General features: G+C 43.9%; 1 protein-coding gene across 1 annotated transcript in view; it reads left to right on the plus strand.

Annotated features, from left to right (window-relative positions):
• Positions 1-20,010, plus strand: part of LOC8053139 (polypeptide N-acetylgalactosaminyltransferase 1-like) — a 108,852-nt gene extending 88,842 nt beyond the window's left edge. The window contains exons 6-8 of the mRNA XM_040210549.3: positions 2,345-2,479; positions 13,793-13,903; positions 19,693-20,010. Of these exons, the coding sequence (XP_040066483.2) occupies positions 2,345-2,479; positions 13,793-13,903; positions 19,693-20,010 (564 nt within the window). The remainder of the gene's footprint in view (positions 1-2,344; positions 2,480-13,792; positions 13,904-19,692) is intronic.
• Positions 20,011-21,339: the final 1,329 nt, after the last annotated feature.

Consider the following 21,339-nt stretch of genomic DNA (forward strand, 5'->3'; position numbering starts at 1 on the left):
GCTCAACTTGTACCACCACTAAAAAAAAATAAAAGAAAAAACTATTGAAGCTTGATGCACTCTGCTTGGGCTGAAAAGAAAATTAAAATTTGCAGATTGTGATACAAAGCGTCTATCATCTAAAGTTTCTTAGTCACATTTTAACTTAAGCGAGTTCAATATGGTGCACTCTTACTATGGTAGGTACTAACAAAGCAGAGCGTATTTATTAAGTAGCTGCTCGGTTTTGTTTTACAACTCTTATAATACTGAACCATCATCCACCGAATTAGTAAAAGAAAGAAAAAAAAGCTTTCGACTTCACAAACACAGGCTCTAATTGACCGACTGAAAACGCTTTACAATATCATAATCGACTCCCTTCATATAGATAGCTGCAATTACTTAAAACTTTCGTATTCCACATCCTCCCGAATAAATAAGTGTCAATCTTTAACACTGCACAAGTTTAAAAATGACTGCTTTGGATTTTATATCTTCCCTCGGGCAAATCAAGAGTGGAATAACATAACTCATGGCATTGTGACTTTCGGTGACGACTTTCGGTCACTTTGGAGCTGCTACTTAATTTCACTTGAACTAATTAGTTTGATGGTGCGTCACTGTTTTTGCTTCTTTTTTTTATTCTGTAACCACTCTCGCAATAGCTCCTTGAATGAAGCTTGTAATCTACCCAAATAAATAAATAAAACAAATTCACAAACAAGTCAGAAAGTTGGCTTTCTCATACGGCGTCATTACATCTGTGGATAATTTGCTTTGCTCGTAAATTGCTATACGAGCCCATATCTTGTAGAGTGCAAATACCTTGTGGTAGTTTTGTGTGTACCCTAGTAAAATTAAGTTTAGCTCGTTCTTACCACTGCAAGTCATGTTAATTAGTGTAGATGACTCTTAATGCTTCTATTTAATCTATAAAATTAATGCCATTTGGCCTGTTTTTAAAATTGCAATTGAAGCCTAGCAAATATTTCTTAAATTGCGTGCCAGAGTTGGCGAAAGCTATTTTCCCGCAACTGATGTGTTTTAATGTGAGCGTCACTCATGGACACTGCTGTTCAAGGATCCATGAAACGATTTTCGGACTTCCGGCTAAATAAGATGGCATTTGGGGATGCCCCTCAACTCATACAATGTTTCCCAGGTCACGTGCGCATGACGCGCCGCGGGGTACGCGGCTTCCGGTCTTGTCCTCTCCTTAGCACTGTGGACGTTCCTACAGCGAGAGCAGACTCTCCCCTCTCTCCCCATTAATAGGCTGCTAAGACTGGCCATTTTGACGGTGTGGAATGCACGTTGTAAAAGAAGCCTGGAAGAAAGCAATCAACACGCGCTCAGCAGTCGCGCACACAGCTATGGCCGCCAGTGTATACTTCCTATTTACTGGACGCCATATTTGAGGGCGATGTTTAGAGCCCATGCTCAGAACGAGCTCACATTATTAGCCTTGTCAGACCGGAAACCTTGATGGTGCTAAATGCACGCTCCTAAAGGACTGCGGAAGCTCGCCGTCAGCACGCGCTCAGCAGCAGCGCACACGGATATTGCCGCCAGTGAATACCCTCTATACTCTGTTTCACCTTGTGTTGTACCGCAGGAAAGACTACAAGCGCGAGCTGCTTGCTCCATGGCACACCTCGGCGGCACAAGCTCTCGTGCACCAAAGGCAGCTGCCAACGCTATGAGCTCGCGCTTCTAGCCTTCCATGCGGTACAACATCAGGTGAAACGGAACCAGGCACATGAGAAAGAAAAGGAAACACGCAGCTGCCGAAACGTGGTTTTTTATATCGCGTTGATCACACCACTCGTCCGGTAGCAGCCAGCCAACGTTGCTAGGCTGCGGAGCAGCGGGGAGGGGATGCTTTGACTTACTCCGGATAGATGGCGCTGCGAAAACTTCGTGTACTGAACAAGAATATAAAACTTTCTATTCTTTTGTTTATGTTTGAACGAAATAATTTCTAAACATTACCATTAAACTGAGAATATACTTGTTCAAAAGCGATCTCAATAACCGCACCCGCCGTGACGTCACAAAGTTAGTTCCAATGGCCGCCATACGTGAAGTCAAGTCAAGAAATAGTTCCTTTTTGTTCTTGCGGTTACGCAGAGCATTCGCGACATTTCTATAGAAGTGGTCGTGTTTTATGGTCCTTGTGCTAAAGTAAACAAAAAAAGGGTAATAATGTGCACGTTCTCTCGATGTTAAAATCGTTTCATGGGCCGTTTAACTTTACACTCTGGTTCTCTAGAATGAATCTTTAATAGCAATATTAATTCTGCTGTGATTTCTTGTTTTGTTCCATTGGCAGTTGATGGAACTGTTTTGATGCATTTTGCAGAAGGTGAACTACGGGGACATCTCGAAGCGCAAGGCTCTTCGGAAAAGCTTGCGGTGCAAGAGCTTCAAGTGGTACCTGGACAACGTGTATCCAGACAAATTCATTCCCGACAAGAAGGTGCACGCCTTTGGAAGCGTAAGTGTTTTTTCTGAAAACTGCTTTAATTTCATTTCCGCCGCGACCAGATCTCTGACTTCCAAAGGTGCGGTTACAGCCCAGGTGAAACTGTCTAACTTAACAAGCTAGAATCCCAACTAAGAATCAACTGGTCCTATGTGTGAATCAACGCGCCCAACTGAAAATCAGCTGGCCCCAATTGGGATTCAATGGTAACCAATTGGAACTCAACTGAGCTCACTTGAGAGCCCAACAGGGACCAGTTAAGGGTCAGTTGGATGGAGCCATTCCCAGTTGGAAGCCAACTCTACCACCATTCCCATTTGTGGTACAAGTTATACCCCTGTTACACGGGAATCCATAACTACAGCAAAGCTAACTGCAGTTACCCTATACTGAAGTTTTGCGTAGTTGCACGGCTGACCGAACCGCGGTTAGCACGAAACCATGGTCAGCGCAAACGGAGCTCCACGGTCTCAGTTTGAAATCGCTCACTGAGCTAAAGATGTCAACCACCGCAGCACTGCCGGCTATCGAATCATAACTATTTTGGAATGCAAGGGGACACACCTAGAATGAACCGTGGAGGCAGAGGTCTCAGAAAGAAACATGTCTTGGCGACAGATATGCAGCATCAGCAATTACGCCATGTCGCGGGACGGGGCAAAGCCCGCACTCCTGGGGCGCTGCCATTGATTCTGGTCGATGGCAATGCAGCCTTTCGCATGTCGCCCTTGTTTTCTTTTAAATTTATTTTTGAGGTCTTCATATTTGTTTCTTACGCAACACAAATAAAATTATGGGTCTAATTACTTATTTAAAACAGTTATAATGGGTATAACACATGTGTCCTTGATCTCAAAGGGGAATATGGCAGTTAGTTTCGTTTTTGCTTCAACCCTTCAACTGCAAGCAATAAGGCCGTGTAACACCATCTCAGTCAACGTTATTAGAACACTCAGTTGGGAAACTCACTTTTGAATCCTGGGCCGCTGGCGCACACCTAGACCCAGCTAAATACGATAACAGCGCCACCCTTTAGCGACGAGTTGAAACATGAAAGTTGCCCTATACACGAATTCACCGCTGTTACGTCACGGCGCGGTGGTGGGGCGTCGAGCGCACTTCCGGTCTGGGGTTCTGGGCAGAAGTCCCCATGTGAGACGTGTATTTCTACGTTGTTTTGAAAAAAAAAAAAAAACAGACAACAATTTGCCTTCTCGTCAAAAGACGCAACAGGGACTGTACACAAAGAGTCCAGAAAGGTTTGAAGGTCAGTTTCATGTGCTCGTTTCGTCCGAGAACGTGGATATGTGCCGTGAAAAGGGAAAACCAGACGCCGTCGGACCACGATTGTCTGGGCGGGGAGCACTTTGGGTTGAATTCACGGATACTTGCGGTCATATATTTATTTGTTTTGGTGCAACATGAGCGCCGGAAAACCGTCAAGTCGTATGGACCACCTGCGGACTACGTTCAGTGCGTCTTCAAGTTCAAACGGCCGCCTGATCGTTCGAACTGTCGTCTGATCTTTCAAACGTTTCTGCTTGTCGTCTGCTCTTTTAGACGACTCTGGCCCGTAGGCCAAGAGTTGGCTCGATACTTGCTATAAGAAGTATGTGCAGGCCTCAAGAGACTTACGTTTGAAGTTTGGTAAGTCGGCTCGATGCAAACAGTAGAAACAAGGAGATGTTGATCATTGTTAACAGTGACCATCACCGACTTGTTATGCCTGATTCACTTGGTCCGATTCTGCTTGCGATTTTCAGTATCAACGTCGGCCATCTCAGCTACGTTTCCCGTTTTTGCAGCCTGAGCGACGTCGCGACTGAAAATTACGAGCGGGCCCCTAATCATGCGAATCAGGTTTGGCGTCCATTCTGCGGCGTCCACGCGAAATGAATCGCCGCATGTCACATTATTCACGCGAAGTTTTGCGGTGTAACGAGCCTCAGCAATCTCACTGAGGCGGCTCAAATACTCAGGCATTGCCAGCAAAACGTAGAATCAACAATTCGAACGCGAAAAAGCGCAGGGCGACTTACACCGACGCCGACAACATCGCATTTCAATGGTTTGTTTATGGACGACGCCGAGCTTCTTGCCCACACTCCATCGCGCATGCGCGGCGCCGGTGGCGTGCGCTAGGGGCGCTCCGGTTTGTTTGTAAATATGAGTTGGTGTATATACACCGTTCCAAGAAGGCCTATGCAGGAGGGGGAAAACAACTCCAGAACCAGAGCGCTGCGCCGATTGTCCGCTTGGCCTTTCTTTCGAAAGCTCGTCTGCCTCACGGAGTGAACTGTGGAGAAAGCGCGTGCGCAGTGTACGGAGGAAAGTTGTTTCGACAATGTTAGGCGTCGCTTTGATATTAGACAGTTTTAGTATAGCGTTGCGGGATCTTACGTACGCAATACGCAATAGTATTGCGTACGCTAAAAATGACCTGCTCGGACCGAATTTAGCTGTGCGTTACGTTTTCGAGTGAACACCGCGCATGATCTTGGTTAAATTTGCTAGAGCCGTAGAATTCCGCGTGCTTATAGCGCAACCATGCTCCTGGAAAGAAATGTTTGAAAAGAAAAAGTGTCCAATCATTTTATTTCAGATTAAAACAAGCCACAGCTGCCTCGTCAAGCGCGGCTGTCTCCTTTCCCCCCCAACCTCTATAACAACGCTTCTCTCTCTCTCTCTCGTCAAGCGCGCTTTTCTGCGGGGTACAGAGGCTACGAGTACGAGTGCGTAGCCAAATTCGATCACGGAGCCTCCGTCAGTCGTCCCGTGGAAACAACACCTTTTATCAATGCTATCGCGGGACGAAATTCATGACCCTGATGACCAGTGCATAGCGAGAACTTCGGCGATTTCTTTTAGAGTCATTCGTCCGTCGGCGATGAACTGTGGGAAAAGGCTTAGCGTTGAGCAGATCACAGCGTCGACGCACACTGCAAGCGGCGAGCATTTCCATTGTGCACTCCTTCAGCTGCAGGGCGATCTGATTCGACCGCGGTAGGTCCCAGAAAGAATCGCCGAGTTGAACACCACGCAATTTCACGTAACACAGAGCTTCGAAAACACCCCGTCGCCCTTACTGCGCCAGTCGAGGCAACCGCCATCTTGAAACTGGCCCTCTCGTTGGGTCCGAGATCTCTCGAGAGCGTCCAGCAAGGCCCGCTAGCCAGCAACGCAAAATCCCCAGCGTTGCGTGCGTACGCAATACGCTAGCCCTTCTATTGCGTTCTGCGCATGCGCACTCACGACCCGCAATCTCCTTGCGTACGCAAAGCTATAGCGTACGGTCCACTAAAACTGTTTATTATAGCGTGTTTTCGCGCGTGACCTGGCCTATGCAAGAAAAGAATCGACCGGGCAGCACTGTGCTGACATTGGTTGTGCAAATAACCAAAAAAAAAAAAACAACAAACGTAAAATAAACGCCGATTCAGTGTGCAAGACCCACACTGCCAAACAGGATGAATGCGGGTGCGGCATGTTTATGCTGCACTGGTTCCCCTCTGCTCTGGACCTGCAACGCCGGTGGCTGGCGAATTTAAGCAGGAAAGAGCTCTTGCCATCGAAGAGCAGTCGTGTGTGCTCCGATTGTTTCTTAGACGGCTGACGAACTGCGGAGAACCCCGTGCCGTTCCTTCGCCTGGGCTACTACCGAAAGGTAAGCGGAGGGCGGCTTAGACATGGAAAAAATAAAACAGTTGCGTGACTCCTGGTCGACTGAGTTTATAACTCTATTTGTTTTCAAGTGGTAATATGCAGGCGACGTCTGGTGCGGAACGAAAATGCGCCGCCAAAATGGAAGCGTTGGATATGCGTTTTGTTTTGACGCCACTGTGCACAACAAGACTGGGCACATAGCTCAAACTATAGCTTAGCTTTGTGGTAGACTCTCCAACACGAATATATATATATATATGGTGTGTGTGTGTGCAGGGTGTTTCAGAGAAGTCAGGCCAAATCGCTCCTGCGAAAACTACTCATCGCAATGAAAAAAGGCTTGTGGCGTTTTGGTCTTGGGCCAGGGGCCCAATTAGGAAAATTATTAAAGTCCGGGATACTTAAGTTGTTCATTATTTTTGCGTAATTAACTTTTTTTAATATTGTGTGTTAAGGGCATGGTTTAAATTAGAAAATTGCTCAGCATCATCGAAAAACACTAAATCAACAAAATCCAGAACAATAGAAACGCAAATTTGACGGGTTTTTAAGTTTCGGTTTGCTATCGGAGCGCATCTCAGTCCCGGCAGCACCGCGCCCCGCTGAGAAATAGTGCAACCAGACTCTGCTGCGTCGCGCGATGACAGCGCAGCAGAGGTTGGTTGCACTCTCTCTCCACGGGGCGCGGTGCCGCCGGGGCCGAGATGCGCTCCGATAGCAAACCGAAACTTAAAAACCCGTCGAATTTGTGCGGTTTTTCAGAAAGCCGTAACATGTTTGGCTTCTATTGTTCTGCAATTTGTTGATTTAGTGTTTTTCCATGATGCTGGGCAATTTTCTAATATAAACCACGCCCTTAAACACAATATTAAAAAGTTAATTACGCAAAAATAATTAGCAACTTAAGTATCCAGGACTTTAATAATTTTCATAAATGGGCCCCTGGCCCAGGACCAAAACGCCACAAGCCTTTTTTCGTTGCGATGAGTAGTTTTCGCAGGAGCGATTTGACCTGCGTTCTCTGAAACACCCTATATATATATATATATATATATATATATATATATATATATATATAACACAGCCTCGTGTAGCACACGCCGCGACACAGTTTGCGCACAAATGATTCTCACGCGAGGTGATTACAGAGAGGCACATCAATGTGCATATATTGTGACCGTGGATTCCAAATCAGAAAAAAAAGGGATCCGTCGCACTTGCTATCTGTACTCGGTATTTATATATCGATTTATATATTAATGTGAGGTTTCTGCTATTTCAGTTAAAGCAGACGTGGCACCGCAGGTCTGAGCCGCTAACCGCGCAGTTAGTTCAAATGTTCCCGGCGCCCCCAAGCTGCGACAACTCGAGTTCAGGGCAAATTCACATGCCGTAATTCGTGCCATCCTTGATTCGTTCAATTCTCAATTTCACTAGTGATCCTCAATTTCACTAGCGATCCCCAATTTCGCTAGCGATCGGTACGCCGAGTTCGGTTTGAGAGCGACGACTGCCCCAAAACCGCGCTAAAACTTACCCACAAAAAGAAGCCAGGAAAGCAGGATGCACTTTTCCCCATGCCTGACATACCGATTAGGATAGTAATTTCTCTCCATGGACGAAGACGATGAGCCGAGGGCGCCAAATACGACAGCCGTGCCGGCAGAAGCAGCTGCGATCGGTGAGACTCGGTGAGCAGGGTAACAGTTCAGTAATGGCGGTTGGTCATTCGGACGGGTTCAGATTCTCCCAAATGCCCGGATAAGATGTAGGCGGCGGTACACTCGTTAAAATGGCACCGCCCAGGGAGCCCAACTGGGAACGGTCTACAGCCAGTGCCAGAGTCACTGAATGTTTCCAGAGTACCGAAACTCCGAGGCTCGAGGTGCCACGACAGCGGCTGAATCTTTTTTAGGGGCGAAGCTCCTTAGGGTCTAGCCTTGTCCGTCCGTCCATCTGTCCGTCCGTCCGTCCGTCCGTGCTCACATAAAAAAAAAAAATGTTTGCGCAGTCGACAGGATTCCCAATGGATTTCTTGTCCATCGCCTTAACCACTCGGCCACGGCTGCGGGACGAGTAGGGGGCTCTGAGATGTGGTAGTAACTCAAGAGCTGGGGATGTCATGGATGAAACGTTGCATGTAGCCGCTGAACGTCTATACAGGCGAGGGCGCTGCGGTCAAATGCGTATATAATCGCGTTAAACTTTTCATGCATTGGCTCAACATTTATAGACGAGAGGGCGCTGCGGTCAAATGCTCAACTGCGTATATAACCACGATCCATACCACACATTCTCTTTCTGACATGGATCGTTGACTTAAGCGCTGGAGATGCGTTCCCACGGTTTCTAGCGGATCCAAGTTCATCCGCTAGAACAACCACTGGCTCTGCATTTCACCGACCATAAATCAGTAATAATGAAGTCGAAACGCAACCCGCAACTCAGCACTACCTATGAGCAATAAAACAAATATCAGCACCATCAGTACTACCTATGAACAATAAAATCAGTATCATCAGCACCGCCAGAGCTTCGCCCCAATCAACATCATTCACCACGTGGAGATGCGGTCATTTTTCTTCCTTACTGTGGTCACGTTGAGCTTTCAGAAAGCATGTTTTTGCGTAAAAACAAACGGAAAAATCTCTTTTTGTAGGAACTTCTATTGGATATTAGTACAAAATAACAGGCGTGTGATGTTTTCAAAAATCTTCAGTTTACAAGAATTTCTGTACAATTAATATTGTTTTTGTACAACTATGTCTCATCCGTGATTTCAGGTAGCGCGTCTCGACTTGGGTGCAACTTAATTTCCGAAGTAATTCGTGGCTCGTCCTCTTGAGGGATGGGGGTTGGCATCCCTGATTTTTTTTCCGCTGTATATGTTTCGGCGCCAAAATGGTCGATTAAAGATAAAATAGAACAGTCAGAGCGGACGCTATCGAACGCGATACTCCCGAACCAATACAAGCAGTCGTGCAGTTTCGCGAGTTGCCGCTGCGGGAAAAATGGTGGCGTTGCGATCGCAATTAGCTCGGTTCTCTTGTACGGATCGTTGCGACAATGGCGATTTCCCAACTGAGTGGTTTGAGTAACGTTGATCTCAGTTCAGTTTAGCGAAACCATGGTTAGCGGTCGCTAACCGCCGTTTGCCTAATCACAGTTCAAACGGCACGTGTAACTAGGGCATTAGTGTCATCTGAGGCCAGTAATGGGATCAACTGGATGAATAGATTCTCAGTTGGGGTATGAGCAGTCTTAGCATTCACCACTCGGGACTAGGGGCGTATTAATTTTTGTTAATTCAAACAAACAAGAATTCAACTGCATTTATGTACAGGCTGTGTCAAAAATAAATTTATTGAACTTTTTACACCCCAGAAACAAACTGCGCGTCTCCTAACACCCATTTTTCGTCCAAATGTAGCGCTAGCGGTTCAAACCACATACCAATGTTTCAGAATTAACCGTTGCCTTATTCAAAGGTTATGTAATTTTCTGATACTTATAGTGGGGAAATGCTGGCCTACGGAGATCTTAATTTTACGGGGCTGAATGCCGCCAGTTACTGTAAATGGGCAAAAACGGGCCCCATTTTCTCACTGCAAATTCAGAAAATCATTAACTTTTGATTAAGGTAACGGTTAGTTCTTAAACTTTGGCGGGCCGATAACGCTACATTTCGCCGCAGAATAATTGCGTGAGGTAGCGTAATGTATTTTTTTCGGTGACAAAAAGGTTTTTGGGGGGTTGATAACGTTTTAATGCATTGCATAAAATCGATTTATCTAAAAAGGAAAATTAATTAGCTGCACAAAATATGTATCTAATTAAATACATATTTACGTGTACAGCTGAAGATGCATTATAGAATATTTATGTAAATACATTTCGCTGTTGAAATAAATAAATTACTATTTGAAGCCAAAGAACTTTATACAATTTTGACAACATTCTTCTGTTAAATTTTGCCGCGCATTTTTATTTTAATTTTTATTTTAAAGGGTTGAGGTCTTATGGAGGAGAGTGGATTACATTTCATAAGATAGTGCAACATTGTGAAGTTATTAGTATAAACAAATAAGAGGTTCCCTCTCACTTTAAAGTCGAAGCGCTCGGCCCCAACCGCACCGCGCCCCGTGGAGAAATAGTGCAACCAGAATCTGCTGCGTTGCGCGAGGACAGCACAGCAGAGTTTGGATGCACTATTCCTCCACGGGGAGCGGTGCAGTTGGTGTCACGAAGCGCTCCGATGGCAAACCGAAACTTAAAATCCCTTCGAAGTTGTGCGGTTTTTCACAAACCCGTAAAATGCTGCGCGTGCCTTCTATCGTTCTGCAATTTATTGATTTAGAGCCTTTGCATGATACTCAGCAATTTTCTAATTGAAATCATGCCCTTAAACAAAAATATTCAAAAAGTTAATTACGCAAAACAAATAAACAAATTAAATATTTCAATCTTTAATAACTTTCCTAAATAGGCCCCTGGCCTAGGACCAAAACGATACAAGCCTTTTTTTTTTTTTGTGGCGAGGCGAAGTTTTAGCAGTATCGAATTTGTCCTCTTCTCGTGAAACACCCTGTATATATATCGTTCGCCCATCTGGAACTCCTCCTATGCTTCTTTGGAACCTCCAACCTTCATCCCGCCGTTTTTGAAACTTGGACTCGACCATAGCATTGTATAAATACCACCCGCGTTCATCTGTAAAACTTCTTCCTGACGAAAGCCGGACTCCGGCTGAAACGTCGAAGATTAAATCGTCCGTTGTTGCTGTTTTCACTAAGGGTTTTTTCTTCTCAGTTATATACCCAGGCCTTCGGCCTCCCGCCACCATGCCCGTTGCATATATATATGTGTTTGTGTGTGTGTGTGTGTGTGTGTTTGTGTGTGTGTGTGTGTGTGCGCGTGCGTGCGTGCGTGCGTGTGTGTGTGTGTGTGTGTTTGTGTGTGTGTGTGTGTGCGTACTTCCATCTTCCTTTATCAAATAAAGTTCTGACTAGCGCCCGTGTTCGTCTTTTCTCTTGTGTTTGTGTCTTTAGTGCTTTTAACTTTGGTTCAAAACGTTCTTCACCAACTAGCCCAACAAGAAGGGCTTTATAGACCGAGAGCCTTGGCCCTTTTACGAGTGCACCAGGGTTTGCGCTGCATGTGAATAACGTGATGGTCTATTCATGGGTTTTTGTCATTAATCGTGTAGATCTTGTATGGGGAAAAACTAGTCGCACACTTTTCAGCAAGGTTCCTACAAATTTTCCAAATCACGTTAGTGCAGCTACTTTCTTAAAAGCTGGTGAAACAACCAAGGGACCGGTCTAATATGAGTCTTTTATACTGCCATTTTTTTACGTTTGCAAAATCAGGCACGTTAGTTTCTCTTAGATAAAGAAAAAAATCAACACAAAAACGAATAAAAGAACAAACATGGAACAATGTTTTGTCCCGTCTTCGTCCTTTATGTCGCTTTTCTCTCATCACCGTACCTTACCAACGCCTTCCAATTCGTCTGGTTTTTTCTTAGTTGGGACTTTTGGATATAACTGGGCACTTCTAGCAATTCTAATTTCTGGTCAGAAATTGCATCTAATACTCCCACACTAAATTCGTTAAAGTTACTGCTATGAAAAATGTAATCTAGTATGGACATCAAGTTTAAAGGGATCAAAACTGTAGTACCTGTTTGGCCACACTTCAATGCAATATCCAAAATACACTTGGCACAGTTCTTTTGAATGCCAATACAAATATATCAAATTAATTGATGGGAAATTTAAATCCCCTGCTAATAATATTTCACTGTTTCTTCTTCACTGCTGCAATATAAATCCCAGTCTCTTTTATGGCGTCGGGGGGTGGGGATCAACATAACGTTTCCGCTAAAAAGTAGGAGCTGTCTATCTTATTTCACACCAAAGCCTGCCAGCCTTCCAAACGAATGCCTGATTTTAGCGATGCAGCGTAACCTCGGGTCAGGGTTTTTCTATATTTTTATTAGTTCTCAATCTGGAGATGCGATTTCGTTGTTCTAAATGTTTTTTTCTTAAGCCACGCTTTAGTTATGTTGACAATGACGGGGTCATCAAACAGCAGTGCAAGGGATCAGTGTAAGGAAAAAGTGTTAGCAGTGAAAGGAATCACGTTTGTGTGGTTTGGGAGTGACATGTAAATTTTAAGTTATTACTGGGTAAGTCATGTTACGCGGGAATTAAGGGAAACGACAGGTACGGCTTATATGTTTGGGCAGAATTGGCTGAAATGCTACGTATTTTATCTCTTAAAACCTCAAAATATCCTCACGAGGACCCTCGAAACCATTCTTGTGGCTTTTTTGCTTGAGTGATAGCTAAGGAATCCGTCATGGTTTCGGCATTGATGCAATAAAGCAGTGTAGAAGCCTGCAGACCTTGTATGTAATAATGTGTAGTCTTTTCCAAAAGCTCAGTGCCCACTGAGTGCATTGGCAGAGTTAGATCTGTTACGGCGGCGTTGCTATTGTTGACTTTCACTGGCTGTAAGGGTTGTGAGGGTGAAGAGGCACTTCACACTTGCGTCGTGATTTTGTCAACTACATTACTAGGGAATACACTTACTCCTCGGAAAACAATTGGCCTTGGCTCCAACAGCCTTTGCGTAGTCGAAATTGCTGGACGCACATAGCCTCCCCGTTTTTCCCTTTGAATTGGGAGGGTTCGCTGCCGCCATCTTTTGTCGTGGAAACCCGTCGAGACAGCGGAAACAGCCATTGCTGCTCTTTTGGCAAATCCGGTATCTTAGGACGTTATGGGTGATCCTCTCCCTTGGAAAAGTGCGAAAACGCGCCATCATGAGCAGCGTGATGCGCGTCCGTTTTCTCGGACGCGGGGTGTCTCCTGCGCTAGGGGAGGCATTGGCGCTCTTGGCGCCCTCGCTAAATGTATTTGACTTAATTATCAAGGCCAGTGCCACGAGGCAAGAGTGATGTTCCTCGTGACTCTCAGGGAGGGCCGACTATGGGAGCGCCACTGAACGGGACCTATCCCACTCCGGCGACACGAGCGGTGGGCTTGCACTTTTGGCAAAGACTGTGCAGAGTAGGGAGTGTTTGACAGATTGTGACGCTCGAATCGGGTCACTCACATGTTTCTAAATAGTGCTTCAACTGGAAGAACACTTCGCTTAGGGGCGAGGACGGCCGTGAAAAGCTAGGGCTTTTGAGAACTTCTCAGCAGAGATTTTGTTTTGGGTTGGGGGGGGGGGGGGGTGGTAATTGAAGAACACGAAGCAGGCTAAGCAGTGTAACGACACTTCATTCAGACGCCATGTTATCTAAATTCATTATTGGGTTTATTTAAAGACCCATTGGAGATTGCAGGATGCACTCTTCTTCGTCCAGGAATGTTGAAACACACTACGGCAGAGAAAAACGATACCACCCGAGCTTCCTGACGACGTATAAAAAAATCAGGAGGGTCGGATATTTATATCTTAACCATCAATTATTGCGCTTCATCTGTAATAAGCAGCAGTGCCCGCAAGGCAATCTGGGAATGGGCCCTTAGCATAGTATATTTATAGGCTCTGGGTTTCACCTATGCGGCCCTTCCTCAAATGGGCGACTTTAGTACAAGTGAATGACTGCAGCATTAGAGTCTCATCGTGCTCTGCGTCTCTGCACAGGTGAAGAATGCCCGGACTGGCATGTGCTTGGATTCGATGGGTCACAATTACGACAACGTAGAACCTCTGGGACTGCACCCGTGTCGAAAGGAGGACACCGGGGGCAAGCAGGTAACGGGTTTTTACATGACTGATTTTAAGCGAGCATTGGGGGGGGGGGGGGGGGGGGGTCGAGGAAGCCACATTTCGGTTACAGGAAGCTGTGAGCACATGGATGTTTAGAACACTGCATGCCTTCAAAAATAGAAATTTAAGCTGTCTGGATAGGTGCTATTCAGAAAGTTTCCTGGAGAAAATAATGTAATTTCCTCCAGAAAAAAAAAAAATTAAAATCAACTCTCTATTTAGGCCGTGAACAGCATGTCGACTTCGGTGCGGTATCATATTTAAAAAAAAAACATATTGTGACAATACTTTTGTACGAACTGAGCGCTGATAAATGGGAAGAGGTAGTACCGGTCGGTTTTCAAAAATCTGTTCTAAGCAAACTCTTGCCGGCACGCGCCTCGGGTAAGCCGAATCCGATGGTGATGCTGTTCGCGTCGCCACAATATTTTGAGATGTGCCTGGATAGGTGCTATACGTAAAAAATATGTTATTTCCTACATATTTGTTTTATTTAAGTCGGTATCTAAGCAGAGGCGCAAATTTGTTTCCTATTTCGAAATCAACGTCATAATGCCATTAAATTCCGGGACAGTTTTCAACTTCTCAATGGCTTGTGGGATTATTGATGCTTCAATTGATGAACTTGTAGTCGTCGAGGCCTTTAGTTCCTAACTAAATTAATTATTTATTTCAGTATTTACAAGGTTACTTAAGATGAGGGCAGTCCACGGAGCGCCGAGCCATAGCTGTTGATGCTGCTCGTCATATTCGTTCTGTGCGCGTGTCTCGCCGCTCGTTCATCGTGGCTCCTGCCTCGCTGCCTACTGTATCAGCAAACTCGCGGTCGGTGCGTCGCCATATGCAACAGTGCCAAGGCTACAAACGAATTGATATTGTCACCAGACTTCGGTTTGAATAAAATCACGTGGTGACACCAAGTCATCCACAATCTACATTAGTAAAACCAAAGATTAAGCCCGTGATATGATCTAAATTTATAAATAGAAATATATTCAATAGAAATAATTCGTTTGAAACTCTCCAAGCGTTTTTTTTTTTTTTGTGAGCATGTTATGGCATATTCATATAAGCTATCCTTTACGTATTTGTCTTGGAATGTGACTGCTTGTGATGTCAAGCATGAAGGAACATATTACCTCCACAAGAGAAAGACGACAAGAAACCTTCAAATAAATTCAGCTAGCTTGTATTCTTTCTAGGAGTTTTGCCGCTGGACGTCAGCTCCAAAAAGTCATTTTTCTAGAACCGACAAAGCCTATACACAGACTTGTACCGTACGCATTACAAGTAATCAAATTACTTGTAATCGATTATTTTTTGGAGTATTTTTGTAATCAGTTGATTACTTTTATTAGGCAGTAATCACAAGAGTAATCTGATTACTTTTTGAAGTAATAAAATTACTTGTAACCGTTACAATTTGTCCACGGCCCCTCCCCCCCCCCCCTGGCACACGCCTTATTTTATGAAATGACAAAAATAAAATTAGCTTTTTTTTCGAACGGAAAAAAGAAAGATTTTTGCGGAGCTGTAGGAAACGAGGTCAATCTCTTTCTATGTACAGTTTCTGTGGAATGTCCGTTTTTTTTTTTTTTTTTTTTCGAGCTCGGACTGGGAGTGGGAAGCCCCAGGGAAGCCACAGTGCGTGACAAAGGCCATTCAGGGCGAAGTTTGAGGAAGCAGAATGTAGCTTTGTGAGTCCTTCGTTCCAACTCGCCCCCTCACGCACACACACACAGAAATAAAAAAATAAAAACATCCTGCTTAGGGTACCTACTCGCAGCCCATAGGAGAACCAGAACCGAAGAATGCCTAAAGCGGATGCAAAATATAACAAAGGCAGTTGAAATATTTCCTCATTTGCCCTACGTGGCCTTTGTGACAAGCAATGTTTCGAGTTGAGAAGTGGTCGGGGCGATCTCTTCCGCTTATGGATACTACACATGATCCGTTTCAAATCCTGGAGCTGCTGCTCTTTTGTATAACATGCGAGCTCATCCACGTGTGAATAACAAAAATGAGCGACGCAAACTTTGAGCGACAACCCTTGCTCAAGCTTAACAAGATCTAGAACCCCCTCCGCTCCCCCCCCCCCCCCAACACACACACACACTGGCGAACGCCCAAATCATTAAACGTCTTCACACGAATTCTATGCTTGTGTCCGCATTGTGAAGGTGCAACGACCACGAAGAGGGAGCCAGTTTTTCTTCTTCAATACTTGTGCAAATGTGAAATATAGGTTGGAAGTAGTTCATTGTTAGGAGCGCTGAAGATGTATGTGTCTTCACACAATAAAGTAATCGGGAAAGTAACGATTACTTCTTAAAGTAACGTCCAATTACTTTTGCTGTCGAGTAATCAAGTAATCTAATCGAATACTTTTTAGCCAAGAGTAATAGTAATTGTAATCGATTACTTTTTTTTAGTAACGTGTACAAGACTGCCTATACACCTGTCTTGCTCTATCGTAAGGTGCAGAAAGGCGTATTCTCCATAACTTAGTTTTATTTGTGCTTCCTTGAGTTGCCTTTTAATACCCCCCCCCCCCCCCCTTTCTTTGTTTTCGGAACACGTTCAAATGTAGTTTTTTTTTTTTCGGAGCTCCCTAAAATGCAGCGCATGGCTTATATCTTTGCAAACGTGGGTGGATTTAAACGTTTTCCATTATGCACACGGTATTTCTAATTAAAATGATACAACATTTCTTAATTCCGAAGATAATTACTATACCTTATTATTACACTAATTATATCAAGCAATGTTCTCTTTTCCTAACTTTGTTACTTCGCAGGAACCAATACTACGACAACCGTCTTTCTGTGCGATGCGTACTTTTCGCAGGAAAGATTTGGCCCGCGTTTCGTGAAACACCCTGTATACGTATAGCTATGTGGTTGAGCGCTTGTCCCAACGAGATGCCTTTTACATGGTAAACATTTGACAGAAATAAACTAAATATGCCCCGGACTATAATTGTATGAACTGACTTGAAAACAACCAACAGCAAAACCCTTGTAGTTGCCAACCTCTATCTTTATTTCGTTGGTACGCATCGATACTTATAAATGGTAAGCTTGTTTGTTTGCCGTCACATGTACAATTTGAACACCAAGAGACTGACTTTCCAGAAACGACTTTCCTAGCTTTGCTTTTTCAGTGACAGACCTTCCTCGCGTGTGGGATTTGCGTTTCACGGTAATGGCCACCGCATACGGTATCGATTGCCGGCAGCAGTGTCGTCCGCCGAGAGTTCTGTGCAGGCTAAAGGACCAAGGACGGGGAGGGACGGGCGGGGGCGACTTCCTACACCCTAAGAGAAAGCAGCACCGCTGTACAGCCTTTATCGGTTCAAGAAAATCTTTTTGGAGCGGGCGTCGTGCACCAAAGCCCAGTTCGGGTTAAGGCTTTTTGTCACGTGGTTGAAAAAACCCCGAGACTGCGGGTAAACGACACAACACTAAAAAGTGTTGTGTCGTTTACCCGCAGTCTCGGGGTTTTTTCAACCATGTGCAATGTACACCAGCTCGTTTGCGCCCTTACTTTTTGTTCTTTTTGTCATTTTTCTTTTTTTGAGATTATATGTTCCTTAATGCTTTGCCATCAGAAGTTCGTTAATGGCACTGCAAACGATAAGAGAAAGTTAACAAAAATAAAGACAGTATTTGGTTTAACTATTGGCAAGCGATTTTGCTACATTTATAAATCAACTGTTTTACTTCATTATTAACAGAACTACGATAAGGGCTAAGCACTTATGTTTTATATATTCATAAGATGTATCTAAATATGCTTATTCTGATTGTTTTTGAGTAATTTTATATGAAGTTGTTAATTGTTAAATATTTCGTTGACGCGTCTCTAATACGTGTTTAGATGACTCGTTGCGTAACTTTTTATGCATCGAAATTGTTTATTGTAGTTTTTCATATTTTTTTAACATGTTGCAAGCCGTTTATATAAGAGGTAGAAACATCATTACTCCGCGCATGGTGAGGCGTGAACTTCACGGCTGTGCAAATTATCATAGTAAAACCTCGGCAATATCCCCGCCCCAGCTTCGAAATTGCATATCTCCGAAAGAAAACTAGCAAGACGTTCATATATATCGGAATTCCTCTCCCAAGAGCATGAGTTTCACACATATTTATTACCTAAATATTAAAAAAAATGGCACAGATGATCATTGTACGATCTGACGTGGGAACACCCTGTACTGAATTTTAATTTTCAGAAATAATATAAAGCGCGTATGCAATAAAAAAGCTGCTTTTGAGCTTTTGGTGATATAACTGTAAATAAAATACCCTATAGGTCAGACGTATAAACTTCCCAAATTTGGCCAAGGCACAAAAGAAACACAGTTAGATATTTTTTTTGAAAAAGTGCTTTCAGAATAGTTTTTTTTTTCTATTTCCTTAAGCATAATAAAATTTCTTTGGAGAGTCTCACAGGGGAGTCATAGTGGAGTATTCTCAGAAGTAACAAAATATCAAGTAGTCAAACATGTGGGTGACATTTCAGTTATCGCCTTGTCCCCACCAACTATAAATCCTTCCCTCAGAAAAAAAAGAAAAACTGAGCGAGTTTGTTACTTTACATTTTATTCGTATTGCGAATTCTCTCAAGATGTATATATATTTTTCAATGGTCGAAATGTAAACCAACTTATTAATACCTTGCCTTAGTAGAGCAAAATGTGTTATTTGCCACCTGAGGAAAATCGCATGTTTGAGAGCTCGCTATTTTGTCACTTCTCAAAACTACTGCACCTATAGGTTCTTCTGTAACACTCAAAATTAATTTCATTGTAGACAGTTTTTTTTTCTTTTAATGAACAATATGTGTTCTTTTGGTTACTTTTGCTAAAGTTTGCCAAGTTCTTACCTGTGGCATATGTAAGATATTTCGATTACCTTGATATCTCGAGGTAGCTCAAATATAGATATTTTTCGTGCACATGAGCTCAGTATATAGGGAAGATAAAATCCGTCACATATATTCGAATGAGCGAATGTTTCGAAAATCTAGAATATCTAGAACAGATTTTCTCAAAAACCCCGTTTTTTTTATTTTCTTCGTGTGTTTTTAGTAGCGAGGTGTAATTGTGGTTATCAGAAAATAAAAAAAAATATAAAATAAAGTATTGTTTGTGCATTACCGTAATAAAAGGTTTAACCTTTTAACTTTGTGTAGTGACTGTATCCTCGCAAGCGTGCTATTCTGGCTAATATTTTGACATTAATATGATGAAGGAGCTAAGAGTAATACTTATCTTATAAGCATAAAAATAATTGAAATAATGCGTAATGCAGAATAAAAGTTACTGCACTCCGCAAGAAAGCTTGCGACTTTACAAGGCACATTGAAAACGATTCAAACATTATTTACATGCATACTAACAATAGATTATGTGTTTTATTTAACGACATATCACTTTCGTACTCGGCTACTAATAATAGTAACGCAAATATTTTCTGGGTTTAAATTGGTTTTGAACTAGCAATATTTTGAAAACATTCACTGATTATAATATATATGTTGCTTTGATGACTTTTGCCAAAGTTTGCCCAGTTCGTACATGTGGCATGTGTAAGATATTTCAATTCGATATATATATATTTATATATACCAAGCACAGCGGAGCACAAGCTGGACAAAGCGCCCCCTATAAGTAATTTCCCTCGCCAATAGTAGTCACCATCGTGCAGGGCAGAACCGCACAGGTATGACAGTAAGCATATCCAACCGCTGCGGCACCCTCTTTGCAGCTGGTGTCCTACACTTGGAGGGGCGAACTCCGCATGGAGGATAGTTGCGCCCAGCTGGGGGCCGTGGAGAATTCAGAGTCCGGGATTCGCCGCAAGGTGATGATGGCGCCGTGCGGAGAAAACACTCCGGAGCCTGGCCAAGTGTGGTACCACAGTGCGGGGGGCATCATCGTCAACCGTGAGACCGGCCTGTGCCTTGAGTCTGCCACTTCAAAGCAGAAGGCCGCGTACGTGCGGGCCTGCACCAAGGGCGACAACCAAGTCTGGATGTTCCAGCACTACGCCAATGCCAACGTGAAAGCGGAGCGTAGCAGCTGAGTTTCCCTTCGCGTGCCGGGCTCGACGATGACGTAGCGATGACCGTGGTGGCCTTCTGTGCTAAAGTACAAGTTTGTGTCTTTCGCTATGGGAAGATATTGACCTAAATTATGTTTCTCCTTTCTTATATGTGAGGTATCGTCATAAAAAGTTTCCCGTTCATTGTGGTTATTCCTCGCAGATAGGAGGCGTGAAAGACCATCTTGCCTCCCGTGATGCCGTCTGTTACACATAAAAGGAACTATTTTTGTTTCTTAATGCAAAGAGCGTTCATCTTACGAAATTTGGGGGACACCAAGAAGACATTTCTTCGGGCGGCTTTCAAAATTGCGGAATTCCAAAAGGTGGTGAAGGGTCTGTCTGCTGACGAGGGTGTGGACTGGCACCGATTATTAACGTTTTGCCAATATTTGTGCATATGACGTACCGGGTGCATGCTTGGTGCCCGTGGGTTGATGCGTAACTTGGAAAAGGGTTGGCTGAGGTTTTCACACGAAAGTAAGATGTGCCAGTTAATATTTGATAATGAAAGTATATATATTTTTTTGTTGGTTAGGATACAATTTGTTAGTGCAATAAGAGGCGCCATGTCTGTTCTCTGACCGCACCCAGTCTGTGGTTTTCAGGCGTTATAGTTTTTGTCTTGACGCTCAGATTTACTCTCCTGGTGCTTCGGATTGCGTCCACTGTTGCTTTGGCTGAAAAGGCCGTGTTCGATATACACAGCAGATAGGCACGTCATACAGGGTAAACATTTCTTTTGGCGTTTTTTTGCAATCAGTCTTGACAAACAAACAAAAAAATTCACGCCGCAGTATTTCCTTAAAATCCCTGGGTATTGTGTAGATTTTAGGCGCACACAATTTTCCGCTACAGTTAATCCGAAAGGGCACAATGAAACAAGAAAACTTCAGAAGGGAGCTGCGTTAATCGACGCACATCGCTTCTTTGCCCAGAACAATGTCGGTTGCATGCTCTTAATGTTACCAAGTGTTATCAGGGCCCGTTTGCTCGAAGCGCTAACCGCGGCTAAAGTTAGCCGCAGTACCTAGGAGAGGGATTTTGAGATCACGTGACTGGCTCGGTAGGGATGCGGGGAAACATGGCGGTGCCCCAGTGAGATGAGCGCCGCTCGCTTTGGAACTAATATGTAGTTGTGGTTGCAATATCGGGCGCGTTAGTCAGCAACGAATGGTGCAGGAGGCTCTCGCTTTGCCTTACCTCACTCAAACCGCAAAGCATGGGCAATGACATCGCCGCAATTTTTGGACTTTTTGTTGTTGTTTGCGGGTTTTTTGGCGCAACAGCAACGGAGGCCATACTGCGCCA

Source organism: Ixodes scapularis, unplaced genomic scaffold, assembly GCF_016920785.2.
Source record: "Ixodes scapularis isolate PalLabHiFi unplaced genomic scaffold, ASM1692078v2 PGA_scaffold5__190_contigs__length_132052651, whole genome shotgun sequence".
NCBI classification, from domain to species: domain Eukaryota; kingdom Metazoa; phylum Arthropoda; class Arachnida; order Ixodida; family Ixodidae; genus Ixodes; species Ixodes scapularis.